At 43.1% G+C, this 26,243-nt stretch overlaps 2 protein-coding genes across 4 annotated transcripts in view; one reads left to right on the forward strand and one right to left on the reverse strand.

Annotated features, from left to right (window-relative positions):
- INPP5F (inositol polyphosphate-5-phosphatase F) overlaps window positions 1-17,705 on the forward strand; it is a 129,583-nt gene extending 111,878 nt beyond the window's left edge. Inside the window, exons 15-20 of the mRNA XM_006831408.1 lie at window positions 2,076-2,274; window positions 11,759-11,830; window positions 12,844-12,917; window positions 13,778-13,906; window positions 16,031-16,118; window positions 16,547-17,705. Of these exons, the coding sequence (XP_006831471.1) occupies window positions 2,076-2,274; window positions 11,759-11,830; window positions 12,844-12,917; window positions 13,778-13,906; window positions 16,031-16,118; window positions 16,547-17,705 (1,721 nt within the window). The remainder of the gene's footprint in view (window positions 1-2,075; window positions 2,275-11,758; window positions 11,831-12,843; window positions 12,918-13,777; window positions 13,907-16,030; window positions 16,119-16,546) is intronic.
- Window positions 17,706-20,803: 3,098 nt separating this feature from the next.
- Window positions 20,804-26,243, reverse strand: part of MCMBP (minichromosome maintenance complex binding protein) — a 35,985-nt gene continuing 30,545 nt past the window's right edge. Inside the window, exons 12-16 of one of the 3 annotated variants that reach the window (XM_006831410.1) lie at window positions 25,666-25,831; window positions 24,542-24,675; window positions 23,051-23,215; window positions 21,651-21,739; window positions 20,804-21,198 (exon numbers count right to left, since the gene is read on the reverse strand). In XM_006831410.1, the coding sequence (XP_006831473.1) occupies window positions 21,072-21,198; window positions 21,651-21,739; window positions 23,051-23,215; window positions 24,542-24,675; window positions 25,666-25,831 (681 nt within the window). In that variant the 3' untranslated portion in view covers window positions 20,804-21,071. The remainder of the gene's footprint in view (window positions 21,199-21,650; window positions 21,740-23,050; window positions 23,216-24,541; window positions 24,676-25,665; window positions 25,832-26,243) is intronic. The other 2 variants (XM_006831411.1, XM_006831409.1) reach the window with 2 other exon arrangements.

Here is a 26,243-nt window from a genome sequence, read left to right on the forward strand (position 1 = left end):
GTAATAAAAATGGGTTTTTTTCCATGTGCTGTTTATCATATGTCTATGTTGCTATGTACCGTCGAGTCAGTTCCTACTCTTAGTGACCCTGTGCATAACAGAACAAAACCCTGCTTGGTCCTGTGCCATCCTCACAATTATTGTTACTTTTGAGCCCCTTGTTACTGCTACTGTGCCAATCCATCTCGTTGAGTGTCCTCCTCTTTTTCACTGACCCAAGCATGATGTCCTTCTCCAGGGACTGGTTCTTCCTGACAACATGTCTGAAGTACAAGAGATGAAATCTGGCCATCCTCAATTCTGGATGGACTTCTTCCAAGACAGATTGGTTTTTTGGCAGTCCAGGTGCTTTTCTTGAATAATCTCCAGGTGCCTTAATGACCTAGTTTTGCTGTGACAGAGATACCACGTGGATGCCTTTAACAGACAGAAGTGTGTTCTCTAAACGGTTTGAGAGACTGGAGGTCCAGAGTCCAAGGGCCAGCTCTCGGGGAAGCCTTTCTCTCTCTGGAGAAAAGTCTCCTTTCAGCATTTCTTGGAGAATTCCATGCATCTTGACATCAATCTTCCCCTGGGTCTAGGAGCTTCACAGTGTAGGGACCCCAGAATCAAAGGATGTACTCTAATTCTCCTAGGTTGGTGGTAGTAGGTCTCTCTGAACTCTGTTCACTTGTCTCCTTTTATGTCTCAAAAGAGATGGACTCAAGATATAAGCTAGTTCTGTAGATTGTCTCTGGCCTCATTGCCATCAGAGACACAAGGAACCCATCAGATCTGGGTAGGTCACATCAGATCTCATCATGGGGAGGTGATGACATTACTACATCACCGTCAAACTGAGAACCATGGCCTTGACAAGTTGCCACATTATTTTGCCACAATCTGACAAGTCTGCAGTAAAGGAAAGGAACCTTAGTCATGCACTAGTTAAATACTTGACTGCGAATGATCTTTCTGTCTTCTGTCTCAATTTGGCTGCCCCTAGTGTCATGCTTGGTAAAGTAGAGGGTCAATTTAAAAGAGGAGGGTCCTCAATGAGCTGGACAGACAAAGTGGCAACAACAGTGGGCTCGCACCTAACAATTGTGAGGCTGGTGTCAGTCCAGGCAGAGTTCCATTCTGTTGTGTACAGATAGGGTCTCTGTGAGTCAGAACCAACACGGTGACACCTGGCCAGTGTCTGCTTCCTCCTGGTCCTGAAGCTAACTCTCTTCAGGTTGAAAGATACCAGCCAATAGTAACCAGGGTTATGACTGCCCTTTATAAGCATACAGTTGTTAAGTGCCGTCTAGTCGGTTCTGACTCATAGTTACCGTGTATAAGGTTTACGAAGAGTTTGAACCAGCAATGAGGTTAGCAGTCCAGTGCTTATGGATGCAAATCTTTCCCAGAAACTTGATCCAGTCTTATTGGCCCAAATAACGTCAGAGGAATGGGATTAGGATAATTTGCTAAGGCATAAACCTCGTGCTCCACCGTGGTGAGTTGATGGACACTTACCTATTTTTCTTTGGTGTTATATCTAATAAATTATGCCTAATTCAAGGTCATGGAGATTTATATTTTCTTCTAAGAAAGGAACCCTGGTGGCGCTTTGGGGTAAGCACTAGACTATAACTACAAGGTCTGCAGTTCAAACCCACCAGCTGCTCCTTCGGGAGAAAGATGAAGCATTCTGCTCTTGTAAAGATTTACAGCCTCAAGAACCCTTTACAGGGTCACTGTGAGTTGGAACTGACTCGATGACAGTGAGTTTGGATATTGGAGTTGGTGTGGTATTTCCAAGAGTTCTTTAGTATTAGGTGTTACTTCTTGTTTTATATATATGCATATTGTTGTTGTTATGTGCCGTGGAGTCGGTTCCGACTCATAGCAAACCCTGTACAGGGTTTCCCAGGCTGTAAATCTTTACAGGAACAGAAAGCCTCATCTTTCTCCCGCGGAACCAGGTGGTAGTTTCGAACTGCTGACCTTAAAGTTCACAGCCTGATTCGTAACCACTACGCTACCAGAGCTCCTTATATATGCATATTAGTAACCTAAAATAATGGTTGATATTAACACTTTCATCTTAGATTTGATGCAAGGCATTCCTGTCACAGAAGATCTTTATTCCATATTTACCAAGGAGAAAGAGCATGAAGCTTTACACAAGGAAAATCAAAGAAGCCACCAGGAACTCATTAGTCAGCTCTTACAGAGTTACATGAAGTTACTGCTGCCGGATGATGAAAAGTTTCACGGGGGATGGGCCCTCATTGACTGTGATCCCAGGTGAGCTGGTCAACTTGCTAACTAACCTGCCAGTGCTGGCTGTCCAGAGAGCTACAGGCATGGCAGCATGGCGCCAGGCAGGCTTCCAGTATGCATGGTGAATAAGGCACTGGCCTTAAGTGGGCGCTGCAAAAAATCGTACTCATTTTAATGCAATATTGAATCTTGAAACTTCAAGTTGGCATATTATGGCTTGTTGCTAGGGCATGTTCTCCTCCCCTGCCCACAGATTTGAGGTGTATTATAGTAATACTAACCATGCAGCAAGAGCTGGGATGATGCTGGCTACTTGTCAGTTCTAGAGTGAGCCTAGCCTTTAATAAAATTAAATAGGCCAACAGATACGTAACATTTTTCAAACAAAAATCATTCCATTTCAAGTGGTTTCCTCAAAAAAAAAAAAAAAACTCAACGAGCAGCAGAATCTAAATTTATCCATGAATGCTTGCTTTCATGCTGAAATCTAAGCATCCAGTCTTTAACATAATGAATCTAAGCACTTCAGAAAACTGTAGAGTTAGCTCTGAGAAAAAAACAAAACACACTCTAGCTAGAGCTTGTTTTCAGGGATTACATGTGTCTTCAATCAAAGAATCACAAAACCAGCTTGAGAGAATGATTAAATGCTAGGAAGTGTTTTTATAAAAGCACTTAAATGGTGAGCAGTCATTCTGTATCTGTTCCTATGTATTTGGGGAACAGAGAAGCCCTAAGTGTCTACCTTCCGTAACTTCAGTCTCACTGCTTGTTTTGCTCTGATAATAAATATTGTGTGTGTGGATGCAATTAAAAATAAGACAGGGAGGTTTTAGTTAGCCATGTGAAATTTTGATTCATATACTTTAGGTGTTTTATTCCCCGTCGGAGTTGTTTTTTGTTTTTTTAAAAGTAATTCCCTTTAAAAAAAAAAAAAAAAAAAAAAAGTTGCAATACAACTTAATGAAGAATCAAAGAAAAGGGAACATTTTCCATTCCCCACAAAACTATTTGCAGGCAGTGCACTGCACCTCTGAGTTCATTCTTTTCAAGGTGTCATGATTGTCAATATCCAGGACTCTTGTGTCTACTCTGGGTATCACTGGAATTGTTAAGCTGTTGTTAAGTGCTGTCAAGTCAGTCCCGACTCATAGCAACCCTGTATAGGATTTCCAAGGAGCGGCTGGTGGGTTTGAACTACCAACGTTGTGGTTCGTAGTCCAGTGCTGATCCTACAGCACCACAGCATGATTCTGTCACTGAAATAAGGAGTTTATTTCTAAAGTTGACAACTGCCCTGTAGGGTGACACTACGTCTAATCATTAATTCCCAGCCCTGCAATTCTTATGGAACATGGGTACCTTGGTTAAACAGTATTTTAAAGAACATAATGTATTTGTAACTATGCTATTTAAAGTATGTAATGACATTTAGGGTGTGGTACTGTAGGATAAGCACTGGACTGCTAACTGCAAGATTGGTGGTTCAAACTCACCAGCTATTCCTCGGAACCCTATTCCGGGTCACTATGAGTTGGAACCCACTCAACAGCACTTCACAGCATACTTAGTAAGACTCAGTAGAAACCTCTTGCATTTAAGGAGAGATATGCAAACACTTGGACTTATTTCTGGCAATTGGATTTCATTGGCACCTTGTAAGTGAATGGTGCTGTATTGAACCAAAATACCTGTGAAACAAGAATCACTTTCTAAGATCAGGTCGTTAAGGAATCTCAGTTGGGTGATTAGTTGCCTAGATCTCTTCATTATGTTCTTCGCTCCCAAATGCCTACTTCAGAAATAACACAGTTATGCTTCAATAGTATCCTTTCTTCAGTGATAACAATGAACATTTTTTTCCTATTTTTGACTCCTACCCCACTTCAATATCCAGCAGGTCCACTCTTCACTTTTATTTAAATCTGCTAGCAGGGAGCCAGTGATTGCATTCTGCAAATCTCTTTGAAGTTCCTAGCCTGACTCTGGAAGCACAGGTCCTAACCCTGCCCTGGCTTGTTGGTCCCATGTGGGCAGTACTTGTGAGGCACACTTTCCACAAAAGCAGTTATTGCTCCCTTCACCACAAGGCGCAGAAGACAGGTGTGGCTTCCTTTCTGATGGGTATCATGTGCCCATTTAAACAGAACTGTTTTCTCTCCGTCTTCATTAGGCAATTCTTAAGGGACGCCTCTACACCTCTTCTAATAATACCTTTCTACTTTGCCTTCAAGGAGCTCTGGAAGCGTAGTGGTTATGAATCGGGCTACAAACTGCAAGGTCAACAGTTGGAAACTACCAGCTGTTCCACGGGAGAAAGCTGGCACTTTCTGCTCCCATAATGATTTACAACCTCGGAAACCCTGTACAGGGTCGCTATGAGTTGGAACCGACTCCACAGCATATAACAACAACCACTTTGTCTTCGGAGAGCATGGTGGTTCCATAAGATATTGGACTGCAAAGCAGTGCTCTGAGCCCACTGAGCATTCTGAGGAGAAAGATGAGGCTTTCTGCTCCTGCAAAGATTTACAGGCTCGGAAACCCTATGCAGGGTCACTATGAGTCAGAACCGACTTGACAACACTTACCAACACTTTGTCTTGGGTGTTCAGCACCCTTTCTAATACTGTGGTATTTCTCCAAATTTCCCAGTGGTGTTTGTGTTGTTTCTAAGGCTTAAAAAATTTCCCCCTTCCTCTTTTTATTTTAAAGGTTTTTATTGTGGATTGAGTGAAAGTTTACAGGGCACATCATCAGTTTCACATTCAACCATTCATATAACTTGTTTCATTACATTGATTATTATCCCCTCCATATATCATCAGTTTACAGTGTTTCTCTCCATCCTCTTCAGCTTTTTTTGGGGGGGGCCCTTTCTCTTGAAGAGAGACATTTGAGTTGAGATGTTGAGATGTCTTGCGTGTTTGAGTTTTCTGTAGCAGCTCTGTCCAGTACATCAGCTGAATTGAATATGTGAATCCAGAGTGGCCAGTCTCTGGGAGAAGACAATAGGAGTGGCTCTGGGAATAGTTGTCAGGACTTTGGTCCCTGGGCACCAGCTAGCAGAGGCCAGGGGCAGGTTACTCTTGGGCTTAGGCACCACTACCTACTTACCTCAGCCATCTGAGCCTGGGGTGAGCTTTTTCTAAATGCAGCTTTATTAAAATTTTCTTTTTATGTTGTTAAGTGCTGTTGAATCAATTCTGACTCATAGTGACCTTGTATAGGGTTTCTGAGGCGCGGCTGGCAACTTTGAACTGCTGACCTTGCAGTTCAGCGCATTAGCCCACAGCTCTATACCAGGACTCCATTGAATTTAATTCTTATAGTTTAATTCCTATAGTTCACCCATTTAGAACATACAATTCAGTGGTTATGTGTAGCTGTCACCATGATCCAGTTCAAAACATTTTCATCATTACAAAGAGAAACTTCAACCCCCCTGCCTCTCCGTCCCCCATCCCTAAACAGCCCCCTAGTCTATTGCTGTTAGGTGCCATCGAGTTGGTTCTGACTTAAGCAGTATACAGTAGGCTGAAACACGGCATTGTCCTGCCCTGTTCTCAGTCTTCATCTTTGAGCCCGTTGCTGCAGCCACTGTGCCATTCTATCTGTTGTTCTGTCTTGAGAGGCTTCATCTTTTTTGTTGACTCTCTACTTCACCAAGCTTGATGCCTTCTCCAGGAATAGTCCCTCCTGATAAATTGTCCAGAGTATGTGAGAGTTTTGCCATCTTCACTTCTAAGGAGCAATCTGGCTATACTTCTTCTTTTGACAGTCTATATATTCAGCATTCATATTTTATATTCTTCACAAACACCGTAATTCAAAGGGATCAGTTCTTCTTTGGTTTTCTTTTCATTATCCAGCTTTTGCATACATAGAAGGCAATTGGAAATGCTATGACTTGGGTCAGGCCTACTTTGGTGTTAGGCGCCATCACATTGGTTCCAACCTTCTGCACAACAGAACGAAACACTGCCCAGTCCTGTGCCAGCCGCACAATCATGGTTAAGCTCGAGCCACTTGTTCCTGGCACTCGACCTCATTGGGGGTGTTCCTCTTTTTCACTGACTCTCCATTTCAGGGACTGGTCCCCCCTGAGAATATATCTAAAGTATGAGAGACCAAGTCTTGTCTTCCTGGCTGCTTAGGAACTGTCATTCTTCTAACACAGATTTGTTTGTTCTTCTGACAGTCCATAGTACTTTTAGCATTCTTCTCAGTACCATAAATCAAAGGCATCAATTCTTCTCTGGTCTTTCTTACTCATTGTTCAACTCTCACATGCTTAGGAAGTTACTGAAAGCACCATGCCTTGAAGGGTCGGGAGCCTCCTTAGTCCTCAAACTTCGGTCATCCAAATGACTTTGCTTTGCTTTTTAAAACTTTGAAGAGATCTTCTGAAGCAGATTTACACTGTGTGATTCTTGATTGTTGCTTCCATTGAAATTGTGGATCCAAGTAGAATAGAATCATTAACAATTCAGCCTCTTCCTCACTCTGCGTGCTGTTGTGTATTGGTTCTAGTTAAGATTTTTGTGTTCTTCATGGTTAGACATACTCCAGTCTTTGACTAATGGTGTCAAACTGTCATCATTTTTAGCAAGCAAGGTTGTATCATCTACGTATCAGATTATTAATGCTTTTATTATATAGTCTGGCTTCAAGGATCTGTTCAGAATACAGATTCAGTCATGTGAAAGAATAAAACAATCCTGCCATACACCTTTCCAAGTGTCATTATGCAGCATTCCTTGTTCTGTTCAAATGACTGCCTTGTGATCCTTGCCCCATCCCCCACGAACACCCCACCACCACCACCATAGTCTAGTCTCTGACTCTGGAGCTTCCTGTTTTGGACATTTCATATAAATGGAATTCTGTATGTGGTCTTGTGTGACTGGCTTCTTCAAATGTGTTTTCAAGGTTCCTGGATGTTGTGGCAATTTTCAGTACTTCATGTTTTTTATGACTGAGTAATACTCTCTTATATGGATAGACCGTATTTTACTATTGATCCATTCACTGGTAGACATTTGGGTGGTTTCCACTTTTTTGCTACTATGAATAAGGCGCCGCAAACATGGATGTGCAGGGTTTTGCATGAACATACGTTTTCATGCCTCTTGTCTATTCTCTGGACTAGGATTAAACTGGATGGTCCCTGTGGTAATTCTGTGTATAACCTACGAGAAACTGTCAAACTATTTTGCACAGTGACTGCACCATTTTAAATTTCCACGAGCAGTGTTTGAAGACTCCAGTATCTCCACATCTCTCCAACACTTGTTATCTTCTGTTTTTTACTTTTATTTCAGACAATCCAGTAGATGTAAAGTGGTATCTCCATGTGATTTTGATTTGCACTTTGGCGCTGTGGGTTAATGCACTGGACTGCAAAGTCGGTTTGAACCACAAGGTTGGCAGTTCAAGTTCACCAGTCGTTCCTTAGAAACCGTATACAGGGCCGCTATGGGTCAGAACCGACTCGACGGCACTTAACAACAACAACAACAACAAATGAGTCCTATATGGCACTGTAGGATAAAATAAGCTCTAGACTGCTAACCTAAAGGCCAATAGTTCAGCTCCCCCAGCTGCTCCTTGGAAACCCTATAAAGGGTTGCTATGAGTCAGAACTTACTCAACTGCACTTAGCATCAGCAAGGAGCCCTGATATAGCACTGTAGGATAAGCACTAGACTTCTAATGATAAGGTCAGCAGTTAGAACCTACCAGCTACTTGGCTGGAGAAAGATGAGTCAGTCTGCTTCAGTAAAGATTGATAGCCTTGGAAACCCTCTGGTGCAGTTCTCCTCAGGCCTACAGGGTCCCTGTCAGTCCAAATCAATTTGACAGCAGTGAGTTTGGATTTTAGTTTCGGAATGCTTAATGAAGGAGCTTGATAGCACAGTGGCTGAGTGATGGCACAGTGGCTGAGTGATGGCATAGTGGCTGAGTGATCAGCTGCTAACCAAAAGATAGGTGACTTAAACCTACCAGCAATCCATGGGAGAAAATGTGGCCATCTGCTTTTGTAAAGATGACAGCCTTGGGGACCCTATGGGGCACTTAGTTTGACTCTGTCCTACAGGGTCTCTGTGAGTCCTAATGGACTTGGTGGCAGTGGGCCTGATTTGGGTAATGACAACTGATATTGCGCATCTTTTCATGTGCTTCTTGTCCAGTTGTGTATCTTCTCTGGAGCAAAGTCTATTCAAATCCTCTATTGTTAAGTGCCGTCTTCAAAACATAGGGACCCTGTGTACGGTTTCAGAGGAGCAGCTGGTGGATTGAACCGTCAACTTTGTAGTCAAGTGCTTTTACTACAGTGCCACACCAGAATGCCCTAGCCTCTTTGTAAAACCAGGTGGTTCTTTCAATGTTGAGGTGTGCTCTGTTTTTAACTGGCTGTGATTAGGGTGAGGTGAGTGAGGTTGGGTTGTATAAGTGCAGGCTCCGGTCTCATCTTTGTTGGGTATTTTGATCATGGATTTTTTTGATGTACTTTTTAGATTTTTTTTTTTTTTTTTTAATATAGCACTAAAAGTTCTGTATCTTGGAGAGGGTTTTTTGTGCTTTTTTAAACCAGAAGCCAGAGAGCTGGTTCAGCTCTCTGCAGCCCTGGCTGTTTAAAATCTGACAGGTAAAGAGCTATAGCAGGCATTTTACAATCGGAATCCACTCCATGGCAGTGGGTTTCGGGGGCGTTTCCCACCTGGAAGGCCTTGTGGACGATCGGGCACGCCCACGGGAGCTGTCCAGCACGGGAGCCGGCAGAGCGAGCCAAAGTTGGCAGGACCCTTCCCGTGGTGGCGACACGCGGGCCCACCTTTCCTGTTTCTTGGCAGACACTGGGCACCCCTGAGCCTCTGGAACGCAGACGGGGCCTCCCGGGCTTTATAGCCTCTCCCTCCCTCATCCTACCCTCGCCCCTCGCCCCCACTGGACGATCGACAACTTCAATCACATCCGATAAGTCCCGAAGGTGCGCCACGGCCCGAAAGAGGAGACCCAAAATTTGAAGGGAGACCAGGTGTACTGTAAAGGGCCCTTCAGAATTGCCACCGAGCCACCTTGGCCACCAAAGGTGGATCGCCACCACCTTTTCTAGCCCTTGCCCAGGAGCGGGGGACGGGAACCATCCCGGTACCGCCATATGCTCAGCCATGCTATCCTGGCCGCCCCCTCACGTTCTCGCGGCAGCAGGGGGCACCCGAACGACTGCCACTTTGTTGCCGCACCCAGCGGCGTCTTGGGGGTCCTTGCCCTGTACAGTGTGCTGGCAAGGCAGGGTGGGCGCGCATGCGCACTGGCCTCCCACCGCGGCCGGAAGTGGGCGGCCGGAAGCCTTCCGCGTCTCCTGGGCGTGACTTGGCGCTGCCGCGTCGCAGTTGCCGCATTCCCCGCATTCGCTGCAGGCGCGAGGCAGGGTACGGGTAGCTTCCTGACAGAGCCTCGAAGCATCGACGCACAGACAACCTGACGAGATGCCGCGCTCCCACAGGCCTCCGCCTGCGGCCCCGCGCCCAGCTGCCGAACCCAAGTCAGACGGCGTGCTGGCGATGACTTTCAAGATTTTCCTCCTTTTTGCAGGACTTATGGTCAAAGTTCCTGTAGGGCTGTATTTTTCCTGTAAATTACTCCTTTTCCAAAGCCTCATGTTAATGTCCCCCGAAGACAGCGCCTTTTACGCGACCATCGTCGCGGTGGTGGGGCTCCATGTGGTGCTGGCCATTTTCGTGTTCATAGTGTGGAAGGAAGGCTTGCCCCAGTGGCGGGAAAACAAAAAGCAGTAGCGCAGCTTCTCCTCGGAGCTGCACGCCTGGGGGGTGGGGAGGCGCAATGGGGTGTCGTCTTTTGCTTTTCTTGATCGTATTTTAAAATATTATTTTTTATTTAAAAGCGGGGACGGGAAGCTGGGGAGGGGACATCAGTATTTACTGCAGCTGAGACTTCAACAAAAATGGGGGGGGGAGGGGGGCGACCATTTCCCACCGCCTGTTCCGTACCAAGTGGTTTTCGTTGGGGACATAATGTTTGGGACTGAGGATCGCGTGTGTCGGCTGTAAATACTGGAAGGTCGTCACCCTAGTCCCACTGTCGTTTACGAGGAATAGACTTGCCTCTTGACCTACCAAACGCCGTGTCGTGACGTCATTTGTCTGGCTGGCCCGGCCGCAGGTGAGTGTCCGCAGGTGGCGGGGGTCGCTGGGCATGGTTCCCGGGTGATGGATGGAGTTTGTGTTCTGATCTGGGTAGACCGTGACTACTACCTCCTCCCCACCCACCACTTCTCTATCAGACGGAGGTTTGTGTGTTTGCCTCTGAACTTAGCCCAGTCGTTGTTGCCTTTTGGGGTCGATTAGGGCAGCATTGGTGTCGCGGATGAAGGCTGTGTTGGGAAGCGCCCCCCTGCGGTACCCCCAGAACACTGACCTCAGTCCAGCCCCTCCACTTGCTGGTGACTGGGACTTACGGCCGCATTCTGCATTCTGCTGAGACTGGAACCCTAGCGGTCGGCTCTGACCCGGGCCAAAAGGCTCTTACTCCTGTTAGCTACCTCCATACAATTAATTACTCATGTTAGCTGGCTCCATACAATTAATTACTCATGTTAGCTGGCTCCATACAATTAATTACTCATGTTAGCTGGCTCCATACAATTCGTCACTGGACTGCGAGCCACAAGGTCCGTGGTTTGAGCCCGCCAGCCGCTCCGAGGGAGAATGATGATGCTCTCTGTTCCCGCAGAGCTGTAAAGCCCGGGAAACCCTATACTGGGTCACTATGAATCGGAACCAACTTGGAGGCACGTAACAACGGTAACCTGTTAGATTCTGGTTCGGCTGCGATTTCGAGTTTCATGTGAAGTCAGATTCGGCCTGTTCCTTGGTTATTGATGGGGCTTCTCTTTAGGCCGGGACTTTCTTACCCACAATCAGCAGGATGTCTGATTTGCTGTTGTTTTGGTTTAATGGGTCTTAGTACTAGGTCCATTTCTGATACTTGATTTTGAAGCTTGGATATAAATACGGCAAAACTGACTTAGAAGAAGGAATTACTTGAAAGTCAGGTAAAGAAACCTATCAAGAAAAATGCAAAAGCTGTAGAGGCTTGTTCACGGATGCACAGCCTCGGTGTGGGTCCTTTCTCAAACTGCATCCACAGGAGTGTAAAATACCCGGATTGTACAATGCTGTCTTGAAGTTTTAGATGCAAGATCATTTTCTACTTGATGTCTCCCTTCTCCCACCTTCCCCCCGCCCCCTCCCATCACCAGGTCCTTCTTCTCTGCCCCTCCCCCCATCGCAGATCCTGATCTTTACATTGGCCACCGGATAGATGGTATTGCAGTTTATATAAGTAGGTACTTACTGATTCTTTTATTGTCTTCATTATGTTGTCTGACCAATCTTCTGTTGTAAATGGCAGGGCTGTAGAATATGCTTGGCAGAAATGCAGATGACAATGTTTAATTCCCTGTGTCCTGTTTGTTTAGCCTCATTGATGCTACTCACAGAGATGTGGATGTGCTGTTACTGCTTTCTAACTCTGCCTATTACGTGGCCTAGTAAGTTGCTTATTCATTTAAAGCTTTTAAAATGTGTTCCATTTTAAGAACTTGTTTCATTTTAGCATGTTTATTTTTAAATGTGGGAATTTAGTTCTATTTTAAGGAATTTCATTGAACCCTCCTTTCTTCCGTAACTGTTACTCTTGCTTTGATTCTTACTATGTAGAAATTGTGATTTTTAGAGTTAATTTTAGATTTTAGAGTTATCATCACTGGGTTCGTATAGTACTGGGTTTTTGTTTTTAAGCATTCAGTAGTATTTCCTACATGCCTACTAGCGTTTTGATTCACCCTATTTATTCTCATTATTATTGGCCATATATCTTTGTTTTTATTATGATGGGACACTGAGTTAGTGCCTGTTTTTTGCTAGGATAAATCATGCAGCAGTCTCTGCAGATAATACGCACCCAGCCAGTTTCTGTAGTCACACAGAGGGGTTGAGGAATTGTCTGTGACTTGTCAGTCTGCACTGACGTCCTCATAGCATGCCAGAATTGGGTTTTGTTTTATTCTTTCTTTTAAAAAAAAATAAGTATTCACTTTCTTATTTTTGTCTTATGTGAACTACCGTTTCTTAGTCTTTGTGTCTATGGGCCTCAATGGACTTTCATTCTTGACTTAGATTCAGGTTTCTCTCTGGGCCATTCACAAGGGCAGCATCTCAGTGTAGGCGGATGTGTGTGTGTGTGTGTTGCCTTTTAGGTATGCTGTTTTTCATTTTATTTAAGTTTTTATAAAACTGGAAAAAAAAATTTTTTTGCCATGTAATTAATTTCTTTTAATTATATGATCTGTAAGCTGATTTTCCTTTGACTGTCGAACTGAGATATTCTTGTTTCATCTAGCTTTTAAAATATTTCTCATGTGTTAACTGTTATACTCCTGAATATATTGTACTGTGAAGGATTTTGCTATTTTAACTGTATAGTAATTTGTTACTATTAAACCTCAGCTAACAAACCAACTATGATATTAATTCCCTTTTTGCTCCCTTTCTTTTTGTCTAGTTATGATGACGAAGTTGATAAAGTAAACCAATACCAACGACTAAGTCTAGAAGACCTGGAAAAAATAGAAATAGGTAAATTTTAGTATACTATCCAAATCATAGAATTCCTGGTGTGGCACTGTAGGATTAGCTCTGTACTTCAAACCACAAAGTCGGCAGTGCTCCTCAGAAACCCTGTACAGTGGTCACTACGAGTCAGAACTGACCTGCTGTCCCTGAACAGCAGCAGCAACAATCTAAATGATAAGGAGCCTGGTAGCACAGTGCTCAACTACTCAGCTACTAACCGGAAGGTTGGCAGTTCAAATCCACCAGCCACTCTGCGAGAGAAGGATGTTGTGGTCTGCTGTCACCAAGCCTTGGAAACTCTCTAGGCCAGTTGTGATTTGTCCCGTAGGTTTACTGTGAGTCAGAGTTGACTCCATGGCTGTGGGGTTTTGGTTAGCCAAGTCATAGAAGAAGGGGGAAAAAAAAATACTTTTTAAGAGGTGTTTGAATGATTTAACTTAATAGATACAGAAAGAGATAGACTAAGCCGTCGATATCTTAAGACTTCGTTTGTGTTTATTGGAAATTAGTTACACACTATGGGTTAAGCACTGGCAGGATCCCTATGAGTTGGAACCAACTCAACAGCATCTAACAATAACAAAATAATCATATAATAACTGTAAATCTTAATATTTGCCTTGTGACAGTTAACCCAAGGATCAAGGAAGTAGAAATATTTTAAGATTGAAGAAAATTTTTATTTTACGTTTAGCTTCATCAAATCTAAAGGTTATGATACGTTTGTGTTTTGTGTGCTCTGATTTAGGTTGTAAAGAAACATATACTAAGTACCTCATTGATATGGTCCTTTGAAGGTACAGAAGTGAATGTGAATAGTGTATGAAAGGTGTAACTTTACATATATCCATTTGGGGGTTTAGGTCCTGAACCCACTCTTTTTGGGAAACCAAAGTTCTCCTGTATGCGACTGCACTACAGATGCAGGGACACCAGTGGCTACTTCCACACGCTGAGAGCTGTGGTGCGCAGTCCCGATGAGGACGGCAAAGGTAAGAGGAGGAGAGACCTCCATCATGAGCTGAATGAATGAAAGCTCTTCCAGGACAGTAGTGAAGGGTTTGAGATCATGAAACACCCAGTTGGTTCCCAGCAACAGAGTGTATGATATGAAGTGATAGTGTAGTTTAGGGCAAAGGACTCGGTAATGGAAGTGCTCTGTGAGTTTGACTTAGAACCAACGAGCTTTCCCCACCACATTCTCCACCATGGGTAGTAGTCAGGGATTGTAAACATGGGGGCATTGGACCTTCTTGTTTAATTCCATAAGGGGCTAGGAGAATCACCATCAGTATCTACAGCCCAAGGCTGATGGTTAAGAGTTGGAGGTCAGCCATCTCTCCATCCTCCAGCCTTTGTATCAAAATGACACCAGCTGTACCTGCCACTCTGGGGTTGACAGGTCATTGCGGTGACCTCCTAGAACTCACAGACCAACCGTGTTCACAGTTACAGGGTTATTAGGAAAGTAATAGTCAGCAGTGCAGGAGCGAGCTTGACTCAGGGTAGTTGTCAAGGCCAGCTGCTTCTCAGCAGGGCCTGCAGGCTGGCCTCTTTCTGGCTCTTTCCCTTGAGCCCTGTCTAGGGGCAAGTGTTGACAGAGCTCTTTAGCTGTGCCAGTAAGTGCTTGTAGACAGCCCACCCTGCCAGTTAGCCTCATCCCAGAGGCACTCAGCTTTTTAGTTGGTGAACCTAGTTCTGCCTGATGCACGCAGACACCCTGCTCCACCAGTAAGCCTCCTGCCTGAAGGTACTCAGCAACTGCTGTGTGGGCCAGGAAGCCCAATGCACCATCTTCTCTGGGTTCTACTGCCACTTGTCACTATCTTGTACCATCTCTGATATTACAACACTCTTGTCTTCTGCATCTAGGAGGTTCTCAAAGTATGTGCTCTGCTCTTATTTCTTCTTTTGTGGTTATAAGGGTCCCCGCTTTCCCTGAGATGGTTCACTTAGAGTTGATTGGGCTGGTAAAACTGAGTAACCCCTTTGGTACGGTTCCATGCACCTTATTTGCATGACACAACCCACAAGGGTGCCATGCATCTTCTTGTTATTAAATGCTGTCGAGTTGATTCCTACTCATAACAGCACTGTATACATTTCCAAGGAGTGGCTGGTGAGCTTGAACCACCAACCTTGTGGTTCAAACCAACCTTGTAGTCCTGTGCATTAACCCACAGCACCACACCAGGACTCCACCATGCACTTTACATAGTCTTTCTATCCTGTCTTGTAACTTCCACCAAATGATTGGGTGGGAGTATGCAAATAAGGTGCTAAGGTCCACCAAGAGAATTAGACAACTTGCTAATAAAATACAAGCCACGCATCTCACTTATATTATGGTTTTTAAAAGTTTGATTACGTATATCTAGCAGAGCACACCGAGTTAGTAGTTTGTACAATTCATGGTGTTGATGACATGCAACTATTCTCAGCTTCCTTTTCTAAATTGTCTCCCCCCCAACATTAACATAAACTCACTTCCCCATGTCTTTGGCTAGGTTCTCTAGAGGAGCAAAACCAGTGAAGTCTACGGTATCCATGGAAGATTTATTTCAAGGAAATGACTCACAGTTGTGGCTGGCAAACCCCAAGTCTGTTGGTCAGGTGTCAGACTAGAGGATTCTTCTGGCTCGTGGTTGTAGAGACTGTTGGTCCTACAATTGGCTGTTAGGCTGTGGCTCACAGAACTGCAGGTTGGACAGGCTGCAGGGCCACATCTCATGAACAGGGAGTCAGAAGGTGATAAATCAGTAAATCAGATGCTGGATCAATAGGGAATATGGACCCCTAATATTCCTGTCTGATCATTGCAGCTATTGATTCAATCCCATGTAGACAGCTCTTCTAAGAACACAATGCTCAAGGCAGACACTTCTTTAACCTAAACTTCTTTGATTTTAAGTAGACTTCAGGGATGTTTTTAGTGTAAGGCTTAAATATGATCTCAGGGCACTTTTTTCCCTTTTGACCAAGATTCTTTTATAGAATCTTTGATCAGAACAGAACTGGAGCCACCTTTTAATTCCACTTGCTTTGCGTCTCTTGTTCTCTGTGTTCACATTTGAATGTTTTGGAGAAGGTGGCAATCTGTCAATTTCGTGTTTCAGATACTCTTCAGTGCATTGCGGAGATGCTGCAGATCACCAAGCAAGCCATGGGCCTGGATGTCCCTATAGTTGAGAAAAAACTTGAAAGGTGAGTGGTATAGTACTTTGCCTTTCTCTTAAGAATAAAGCCGTTGTCTGTAAAGGGGGGAGGTCAGATTAGGGTACTGTGTTAGTATTTAGAGAGGGAAACATCATATTTACCTGAATCAAAAAGCATTCTTAGCCACCAGCTACTCTGTAGGAAACAGGTGTGGCAGTCTGCTTCTAGGAAGGTTGACAGCTCTACTGTTCTGTGGGATGCAATGAGTCAGAAGCAACTCAGTGGCAGTGGGGTTAGACCATTTGCTTAATTGAGTTTATCCATTAGTAATGCACTGTTCTTAACTGAGTTGCCTCAGTTAGCACTGCACTTGTTCTTAATTGGCACAACTGTAAAAAGTATTTTCGCTCACATTTGTATTGGCCCTGATCTATTGGATTCCATAGGGAATTCACTTTTTCACTTCTCATTTACAGGAAGAGCAGTAAACCTCATGAAGACATCATTGGTATCAGATCTCAAAACCAAGGCTCTTTGGCCCAAGGAAAGAGTTTTTTAATGAGCAAATTCTCATCTTTCAATCAAAAAGTAAAACAGACAAAATCCACCGTAAACATTGGCAATCTACGAAAGCTAGGAAATTTTACAAAACCGGAAATGAAAGTTAACTTTCTGAAACCAAACTTAAAAGTCAATCTTTGGAAATCAGATAGTAGTCTTGAAACCATGGAAACCACAGGTATGATAGACAGTAAAGACCAGGTGGAATCTGACGGGGAGATGTCTTCAGAAAATGACTCGTATCACTCCGATGAATTCCTTACCAATTCCAAGTCTGATGAAGATAGGCAGCTAGCTAACTCTTTAGAGAACGTAGGGCCAGTGGACTATGTCCTCCCTAGTTGTGGTATTATTGCTTCAGCACCTCGGCTAGGCAGTCGATCCCAGTCTAGAAGCAGCACTGATGTCAGTATTCCCGCTCCTTCTGAGATTACTACCACACGTGGAAGTGAGCTTGGAATGGGCCCTGACTCGCCTTTGAAGAAGAGTCCTTCTGCAGACCACATACACGTGTCAACTGCCTTTGCCAAGCCTGTGGATCATTACTGCCATAGATTTGTGCAGGATGCACAGAACAAAATGATGCCCCCTTTGGAAACTGGGTCTGTTTCTCAGCAGGCTAGTGAGGAGGGCAGTCAAGCAACCAATCAAGTTTCTAATGAAGACGCCCGGTTGGAAGCAGTGGAGCAGACACCTTCTCGGCCTTCTCAGCTAGATGTGTCTTTCTCTGCAAAAGGCCCACGGTTGTTGTCCACTGAGTCAGTGCATTCCGTTGTATCTCAAAAGACCCCAGGCTCTGGATCCAGCGTGCTTGAACTTGAGACAGGGCATAACATAGTAACTCCTTCTCCCTCAGAAGGTAGCAGCAGCAGAGCAGTTTCTCCCTTTGCAAAGATCAAAAGTTCCATGGTCCAGGTTGCTAGCATCACCCAAGCTGGATTAACACATGGGATCAACTTGGCAGTGGCCAAAGTTCAAAAGAGTCCTGCAGAACCTGAAGTGGTTAATGAAGTCCAGCAAAATGAACTCAAAAACATGTTTACACAATGCCAGACACGAATCATCCAGATTTAGTTTTTAGACATAAAGAATCCCATGGCTTTTATCTAATCCCGAAGGTGGTTTCATGAATTAGCCTATTGTTATTTGTATTGTCTTTGAATCTAGGGATCACACATTCTAATGACGTTTCTTGGAAAAGGTTTTAAAGTGAGTCTGAACCGCAGGGGATTTCCACATCGGACCACCAAGTGCATTGTCTGAAAATGCACAGGTCCGAGTAGCATACACACTACAAAGCACCCGTCCCTTTGGAAAGTCATTCAGGGTAGGTCATTTGGGACAGCACTTGAGCCTTCTTGGAAGTTGGGGGTGGGGGATGGGTGGAATGTATGAAGTAGACACGAAAAATAGGCATGGCCATGTTTAAGAGGATTAGTGTTTTTTCATCATTTTTTGTTCTTTGCCCATTATACATAGTACCTCTCTACAAGGTAGGTAAATACATTTCATTTCTAATGACTAAAATGTTAAGGTCTAGAAAAGCATTTGAATATACAAAGCTGTTGGGTTTCCTTTCAATGGCGTAACCATTCTCTGTGAAGAGTTGGGAGTTACTGACTGTCCTGTTGAGAAATGTGTGCTCCTTTAACTCTCCTCAGGTGTTAAGTATTCTGTAACCTGCACATCTGACAGACTGAGAGCATGAAGACTAGCCAGGAAGTAGACCCAAGTACATTAGATTTGTAACTTAATTCTGCTGTTTGTAGGAAAACTAAATGTGTACTGGTTACTGTTAGAGAAAGCATCCTTCAAATTCTAATTTTTCTCCAAGGGGACATTCCTCAGTATTTCCTGTAGATTATTACAACTGTAGACAACTGGCTCTGCAGCACACCTGTGCTCAAGTTGGTTGTGCGCCTGACTTCTGACCACGTCGAACCAGCAGCTCTTCTGTGAATCCACAGTGAGAACGCTGCACTCGCACGCCATACCCCAGTTAAGGATTGGTTTGTTTGGTATGTTTAGAGCTTTACTCTGTGAAGTCAACATTATGTCTGTTGTAACTTTGATAACAAGCATTTCCACTTTTGTTATTTATTAGTGGTATCTTTTATTTGAAGTGTCAAATCTTGTGACTATTTAAAATAAAATGCCATGGCAATTTAAAGTGATAATATGTATGAGAATTAATTAAATAACATTTTTAAAATAAAGGTTTCATTTTAAATCAGATCAAAGAATTTATAAACAGGGTACATGTGGCACTGAAGGATAAGCACCCACCAGTCAATCCTTTGAAATCCTATACAGTGTTGCGACAAGTCAGAACAAACTCTACTTCATTGAAGTTTACTATAACCAAACACTTAATCCCAATCTTTCCCTATGTTTAACTCCTCTCAAGTGTTTGATAAAATGGGCCACAGACGATCTGCTCTGAAAGCCTAAGCATTGGAAACGGTGTGCTGTATTCTGTTCTCACTGCCTTTCCCTCTGGGCTTGCACGCATTTATTTCAAAAAATAAAACATCAACATCATGGGGTTAAGGCATCTATGCTCCACAAGTATTTGTTCTAAAGAGATTTGTTTTAGAAGACTGGAATCTGTAAAAGGTAATGCTGCCTTCTCAACGGTGGTGGGAGGGATGTTTGCTTGGTCTCCTGAGCTGCCCCAGGGAGGAAAGAGCTTCTGGAGCTTGCAAACAGAGCTCTACTCTCCTGATGGGACTTTACAAGAGACACAACCCTGAACCTCCCATCAAGTGGACATTAGATGCGGAGTTTTAGAATTCATGAAAACAGCCTCAGGGACTTGTAACTAGGGAAGAAGTTTGATTTATTGGAGAGGAACCAGTTGGCTTTTCAAGGAAACTTTTCTGCAAGACCAAGCAAATGATGTACTTCTCTTTGGTAAATTACAGTTCACATTTTGGCACAATAAACACACTGGTAACTGATCTGCTCTTGACCAGTTAATAGAAAATGAATTTTCTGACATCCAGTTGAGCCTGCATTTTATTTCTAGAAGTTTAAGGTCTAGTCTACCAGTTATAAAAATGAAAACCAGTTAAGAGTTCTAAATATAAACAGATTATTTACATTTGTTTATAAAAATAGATGTGCATTTAGGAAAAGTTAACAATGTTAAACAATTAGTAACTTTCAGTTCCCAGGCAGAACACATTCCTTGATTTTCAAGGCTGACCCTGTTTCCTGTTAGCAGTGTCAGTTGAGGCCTATATAGAACAAGCCCTCACTGATTGGATTTCTAAGGTTCTCAACTAGAGAATTACTGGTGAAATTATAGATATAATTGATAGGTAATGTTCTAACCTTTCCAAAGAATCTTGTTACCACAATTATAGTAGTATTAATTTGCATTCTAGTTATGAGTAATGATATTTTTGTCCTGAAAATCTTCATAAAAAACGAATGGTCTGGGGAAAACCTATGAATTCAATTATCTCAGGCCATTACTGAACTAGCAGATAATGTCACTTGATCTAACACATTTGAAACTAAAAAATTAAAAATACAATCAAAAGAGCACCTAAATGGTATTTGTAAAATAGTGCTTTTTTTTTTTTTTAAGAGATTTTACTTTGTTTTATTGATGGTTTTGTTGGCTATTTTGCTCAATTTGTTTGGGCAGAACACCTGGGTGGGGCAGCACTCCCTCACATGAGTGAATGAAATGAGGAAATAAAGGACAGTGTGTGGTCCCACCCCCAAAACAAGCTACTTTCCCCCCCCCCCCCGGGGGGGGGGGGGGAGTATTAATACATATTTCAGGTTACTTGGCAAAACAAATTGGCAACCTTGTCCAAACCCTTTGGGAAATATTATTGGTCCATGACATGCTAAAGTCTGGGAACCACTACTATGACAAAGATGATTCTTCAGGCTGCTGCCAGCCGCCCCGAGCAAGCTGTAGCGGCCAATGCTTAGGAAATGAAGCTACAGAATTCCTGGAGTCATGTGAGCTAACAGAAATGTATCCCATTTCCCAAGCCTTGGCCAGCGAACCCTCAGAACCACTCTTTACTGGAATGGAAATCTGAAGTGAAAACTCTGACTCTTGAAATCTCAGCTGTTTTCTTCACATGATCATTTCACTAAATCTAGCCTCTGACTTAAACTGAAGCTAAGGAAATGTGTAATCAGCAACATTATCAGTATTAAACTTTAATATCAAATACATTTTTGTACATTGTTACTAAATTTTATGTAATTAAAAAACAAACTTCAAAAGCTCCAAAAATCAGTAAGGTAAAAGAGCTCACTGAACATCATATAAATTTCAGATGTTACCAGGCTAGATTTCAGGAAAAGTCATTGGTTTTTAATACAAATTTATCTACAAAACCATGGTCTAAATGATAACTGACTTGTACAATCACGTGGCTATAATTTGCACATCCCTTTGCACAGGTGTCTTTAAAGCTCATTCCCATTGACACATTTCTGCTGTTGCAGGCGAGTTCTTCTCAAAGACTCAAGGTGCTTTGCTCTCAGCCATCGTTCTCTCGACAGCGTTGTCTGACCAGCACTAAGAGACAGAAACCTGATTTGAAATACAAAAACAAATTTAAGTCCAGACCTAGGAACACTCTTTAAAACCACATTTGGCGAGAGAAGCTGCAATAGCTACAGAGGAGTCAAGAGCCGAGTTAGATCTCAATGGAATCTGTTAGCGCTGTATTCAGACGGCAGCTCAGTCTAAAAGGCAAAAAAGTGCACTTCCAATTTTGTGCCTGCCTCAATTAGTTTGTACATAAATCAGGGAAAACACACAAGGCCTACTGAAAAAGCTGTGCTGGGCAGCGGCCCTCAGCAACGCTGAGGGTTGGCTCCACGTCACTGCAGTCACGTGAGCTCCATGGAGCCTGGGCTGTTCCAAGTACTGTGAGAATTACTGATAAGTGACACACACATGAAATGAGGACATGTGGTTGGAAAATGGCTCAGCACTGACACAGTTTGCAGAGAAAGTGCAATAAAAGGCAGTGTGCTTACCGAGCGACAATCAGTAACTGGTGGAGGTCATCAGCTGTGACGCTCTGAGGATCATTCTTGCGCATTTCCACAAAGTCATCTTCAACTGCCTACATCAACAGGAGAGAGCCTTTACAACCACCTCCTGAGAAGAACTGGCATTGCCTTTTTGTAAGGAAAGAGAGTTAGGACATCCCATGGCTGATGTAAAACTGAGGCGGTTAGTCCTACTGCTTAGGAGACAACAGGTAAAAGCACTGAGAAATACAACCGTATGCTTATAAATAATGCTACTAATGAAAAATGAGGCTTTCTGTACCCAAAAAGATTGACAGCTTCCAAGACTCTATACAGGGGCTCTGAGTTGAAACCAACTTGGCAGCACTTAACAAGTATTCTGAAGGAAAAACACTACAACACAAGGTTCTATACCCACCAAAACTATTCGTGTGCCCTTGTCAGATCAGAACTAGACTGGGTCCAAGCTACCCTTAATGAACATCTTATCAAATAATCCAAGGAAGAATTCTGATCAAAAGGTAAAAGTATCAACAACAGAATTTCAAAGTTTCATGGATGCTACACTGTCCAGAGCCACTGAGCATGGTTAAATCTGAAACTACTGTCAAGAGACAAGCCTTACCAAAAATATCCCCCTAAGTCTTAAAACTAAACAGTTTAGCTGAACTAGTTTTTAAAAAAATCCTGCCTTGAGCACTGTCCTGTTAAGAACTCCCCCTATGGGATCAACATCAACTCAAATTTACGTAGAAACTCAGGGGCCTTGAGTTTATGTTAATGACGGAGGAACAACTCAGAAAAGGAAGGTAAGAGTGGCTTTACAACTTGAAGAATGTGGAACTGGTATATGTTTAGATATCTATAGTCTCATTATCTTGAAAAATGAAAGTGAAATTAAGACATTCCTAGATAAGCAAAACCTTGTAATTTGTCACTAGCTGGCCTGCCATCAAAACATACTAAAGGGAGTTCTTCCAGCTGAAATAATGGGAGGGCATTCACTACTAACTTTAATTCAACAAAATACAGAGCACTGGTCAAAGTAATTAACAGGTAACTATAAGGCTGTATAAAAGCCCTTGTTGTAACTTTGCTTTGATGAGAAAAGAAAACAGAAATAACTATAAATGTGTTGATGGACATAAAATGTACAAAGATGGGGGAGCAGAACTATTGTATTTAGTTTTTAGACTTACAATGAACTAGACTGTTAAAAATTAAGATGTTAACTACAATCTACAGCAGCCAGTAAACATTATAGAAGAATCAGGAGATTAAAAGGGTATATTATAAAATGTATTTCTAAAGAAGATACTGGAAAAAGAATAAAAAGATACCAGTATATTCAGTCAATGCAAACATTTTCAACAGAGAAATCCTTTCCTTCTACCCACACACACCTTCGTTATTTCATCAGATATGCTATAATCCAGGAATCGCAAGAGGGTCAGGTAAATACGGAATTTACTCAGCACCGAGGGCAGCACCGCGGAGAGGAGGCTGTTCATGTACTCCTCCATGTTGGGTGGAATGATCTGTGGTTGTAAGTGGAGCTGGCAGTCAGCCTGGAGAGAGAAATCGTAGTGTTTTCCAAGCTTCTAAATGAACCTCAAATTGCAGGAGGCTGTATCACCTCTAAGCAACACCATCAGGAAACTGGAAGACAATTTGTTCTTATTGGGGAAATCTGTTTGTAATGCTGATTTACAGAAGTTCTAACCACCTCAACAATAATGATAAAAAATGTTTGCTCAACAGTATCAGTGTACCAGTAAGCACAAAAAGGTGGCCTAACCTCAAGAAAGCAGCTCATGAAGATGTCCCAGCTGCTTCCTTAAGCATGCGCTCACTGAAGTTCCTTTCTTGGGAAACATAAGGCTAATCCCACTTTCCTGACAAACACTTACCACCACTGTATCTTTGCATTTTGTGAATAACTTTTTATCATGAATAATTGAGTGCAAATTTACCGAGCAGACCATCAACGTTACACTCTACCAAGCACAGACTTCTCTGACCTCAGGGACTGCCCCACTTCCCCATGTGTTGCCATCCCTCCTCCACCCCCCCCTTCTGAATTTTGTCCTGGGGTAAATGCCACCCTTTTGATCTTGAAGGTGGACCACTCCATGGTGTGGGTACCTCACTAAAGGTGCTGTCCCACCTGTAGAGACATCTACAGGACACTGAGCCATGAGGATGAGGTCACTCCAGATCTGAAGGGTGACCAAGGACCATCGTCTCAGGGTTCCTCAGTCTCTGTCTGACCCATTAACCTGGCCTTTTTCAGGATTTTGAGTTTTGTTCCACATTTTCTCCCACTCTGTCTAGGACCTTCTAGTGGGATCCCTTCCAAAGCAGTTGTAGGCCATTTCACTCTTGATCACATGCTGCCTCTGATACCTCACAGGTGAGCACTCTATGCAGATTAAGACAACACCTTTTACACAACTGGGGGTATTTCTCATCATCCTCAGAATTACAAGCTCTCTTTCTTGGATTAGACAAAGCCACTGGGATGAAGACTAAAGTATTTCACAATAAAGTATAAAAATACTTACCAAGTTTAGGGAAATTTAAATAGAAAAGTATTTCTCATATGAAAAATGGCAGAAAATAATGTTATTAAATTGGACAATTTACATATATCCCTAGACTTGGGAGTTTCTACTACCAATGACTGTGCTTGTCTTGTGATCTGCTGACCTACTGCTTGGTAGATGCTAAGATTTTTGTCCCAAGGCAGGAACAAAATAGCAGATTCCCTCATTAATAGTTCAAGAGCCAAAATTTCAAACAGATGTAACTTACTAACAGGAAACAGCACAAAGAAAGGAAGACATGCAGCTAAATTTCCAAGGTAAGCCCACCACTGAAGGGACTTGTCCTACCGGGAGGAGTGATCTCCCCTCGGAAGTGATGAGAACATTGACATTGCAGGGAAACTCCATCCGGTGGTAACTGAAGTCATAGTCCACCTTCTGCCAAGTGATCAGGTTGCTGAGGGCAGCCACATTGTGAACGCCTAGAAAATGAGAATAGTAGATGTTTGCTGGCATGAACTTTATGACAGGACATTTCTCATGGAAATTACTTCCCAGGGCCAGCACCCCAGAGAGTCTCTACCTAGCATCTCACATGCAACCAGTCATAAACGAATTCCCAGGAAATGATAGCACCCTGGTAGTACAGTGGATGACAAGCTGGGCTGCGGACCATCAGTCAGCAGTTGGACTCTTCCAGGCACAGGAAATCTATCTGGGGTCACTGAGTCGGAGCGGACTCTGGGACACACCATGGCACATCTCTGTGGTAAGACTTTTTATACTCACGTCTGTCTAAGAGTACCTAACCCACTATGGCGGAGTCGAATCGGACCCCCTTGTAGGGCTTCCCTGCAGTAAAGCTTAACAGAAGCAGGTAGCCTCAGCGTTCTTCTAAGGAGGAGCGGGTGGATTTGAAGCGATCTTGTGGTGAGCAGCAGTGTCCAATCCCCAGCGCCACCAGGGTTCCTTTAAAGGTATGCGGTCTACATTCTTCTTCCTCCACCTTTACCTCTTGATCTTGCCAGCAGGAAGACCCTTCCTAACTCTCACCCTCTGGCATAGAGAAGGCTTCAGTCCTCCTCACCATTTCATCACATGCTGTATAGTGAGGTCAGCCCACACCATCACACCAACCACACATGGCCTTCAGACAGTCTTGGAAATTTTTAAAGGAAGTATCACAGTGGGGAATACAAATGTTTTGCAAGTTATTTTCTACATTTCACTTTTAAGATGCTCACTAAATCTCCTTCAGAAGGCTACATGCTGCTTACTTTGTTCCTCATAATATAGCAACATGGTTGTTGTACACAATTCAGTTAGTTTGTAACATACACTTTAAGCAAATCCACATACCAAGCCTCCATTTTAAGTATCTGTTGAATGTGAATTTCTCTGTGCCCACAGCCATTCTTTTAAGGTCATTACTTTAACAGGTTTAGCAAGGGGACAGACATAAACGTGCTCACCTGGTGTGTCCAGCTGCCCTTGTTCCAGAAGTGTTTCATCAATCACAAGAGAAGTACTGCTGGGGAGCTGGAGAAGCCCACTGACCAAGCGATTGGCTGCATAGTCTTTGTGGGGAACGAATTTCAAATGGTTCATGTTTTCTATAGTCATCTGCAGACGAAAGGCCTGCAGAAAAAATGCTTGGTGAGCAAGGAACTAACTTGCCCTGTTTCAAGACAGCTTATGTTTGGGATTAAGCACTGTCTTTTATATGACGAAAATGATTTTTCTAGGCTTCCAAGAGAGTAAACGCTCATGGTTTATTGGACTCTTTGGAGCAAAAATGCTCCTTATATCCTAAGTAAGAACTTCACTGCTTCTCTGAGCTACTTTTTCCTCAAATGCCTTGTTCAATACGCTTAAAGAAAAATTTTGTTTTTACTATACTTCACAAAGATTTGCACCAATAGACTGTATAACTTCAAGCAACTTAACTACAATTGTGTTGCTAGACATACAGAGACGTGTGCTGAGGCAGTGAAAGAGAAAGGGTACGTTTCCAATTACGTCACCTTGCAGGCTACGTCTCCCCTGAAAT

The sequence above is a fragment of the Chrysochloris asiatica genome, unplaced genomic scaffold, assembly GCF_000296735.1.
Source record: "Chrysochloris asiatica unplaced genomic scaffold, ChrAsi1.0 scaffold00003, whole genome shotgun sequence".
Taxonomy (NCBI): Eukaryota; Metazoa; Chordata; class Mammalia; order Afrosoricida; family Chrysochloridae; genus Chrysochloris; species Chrysochloris asiatica.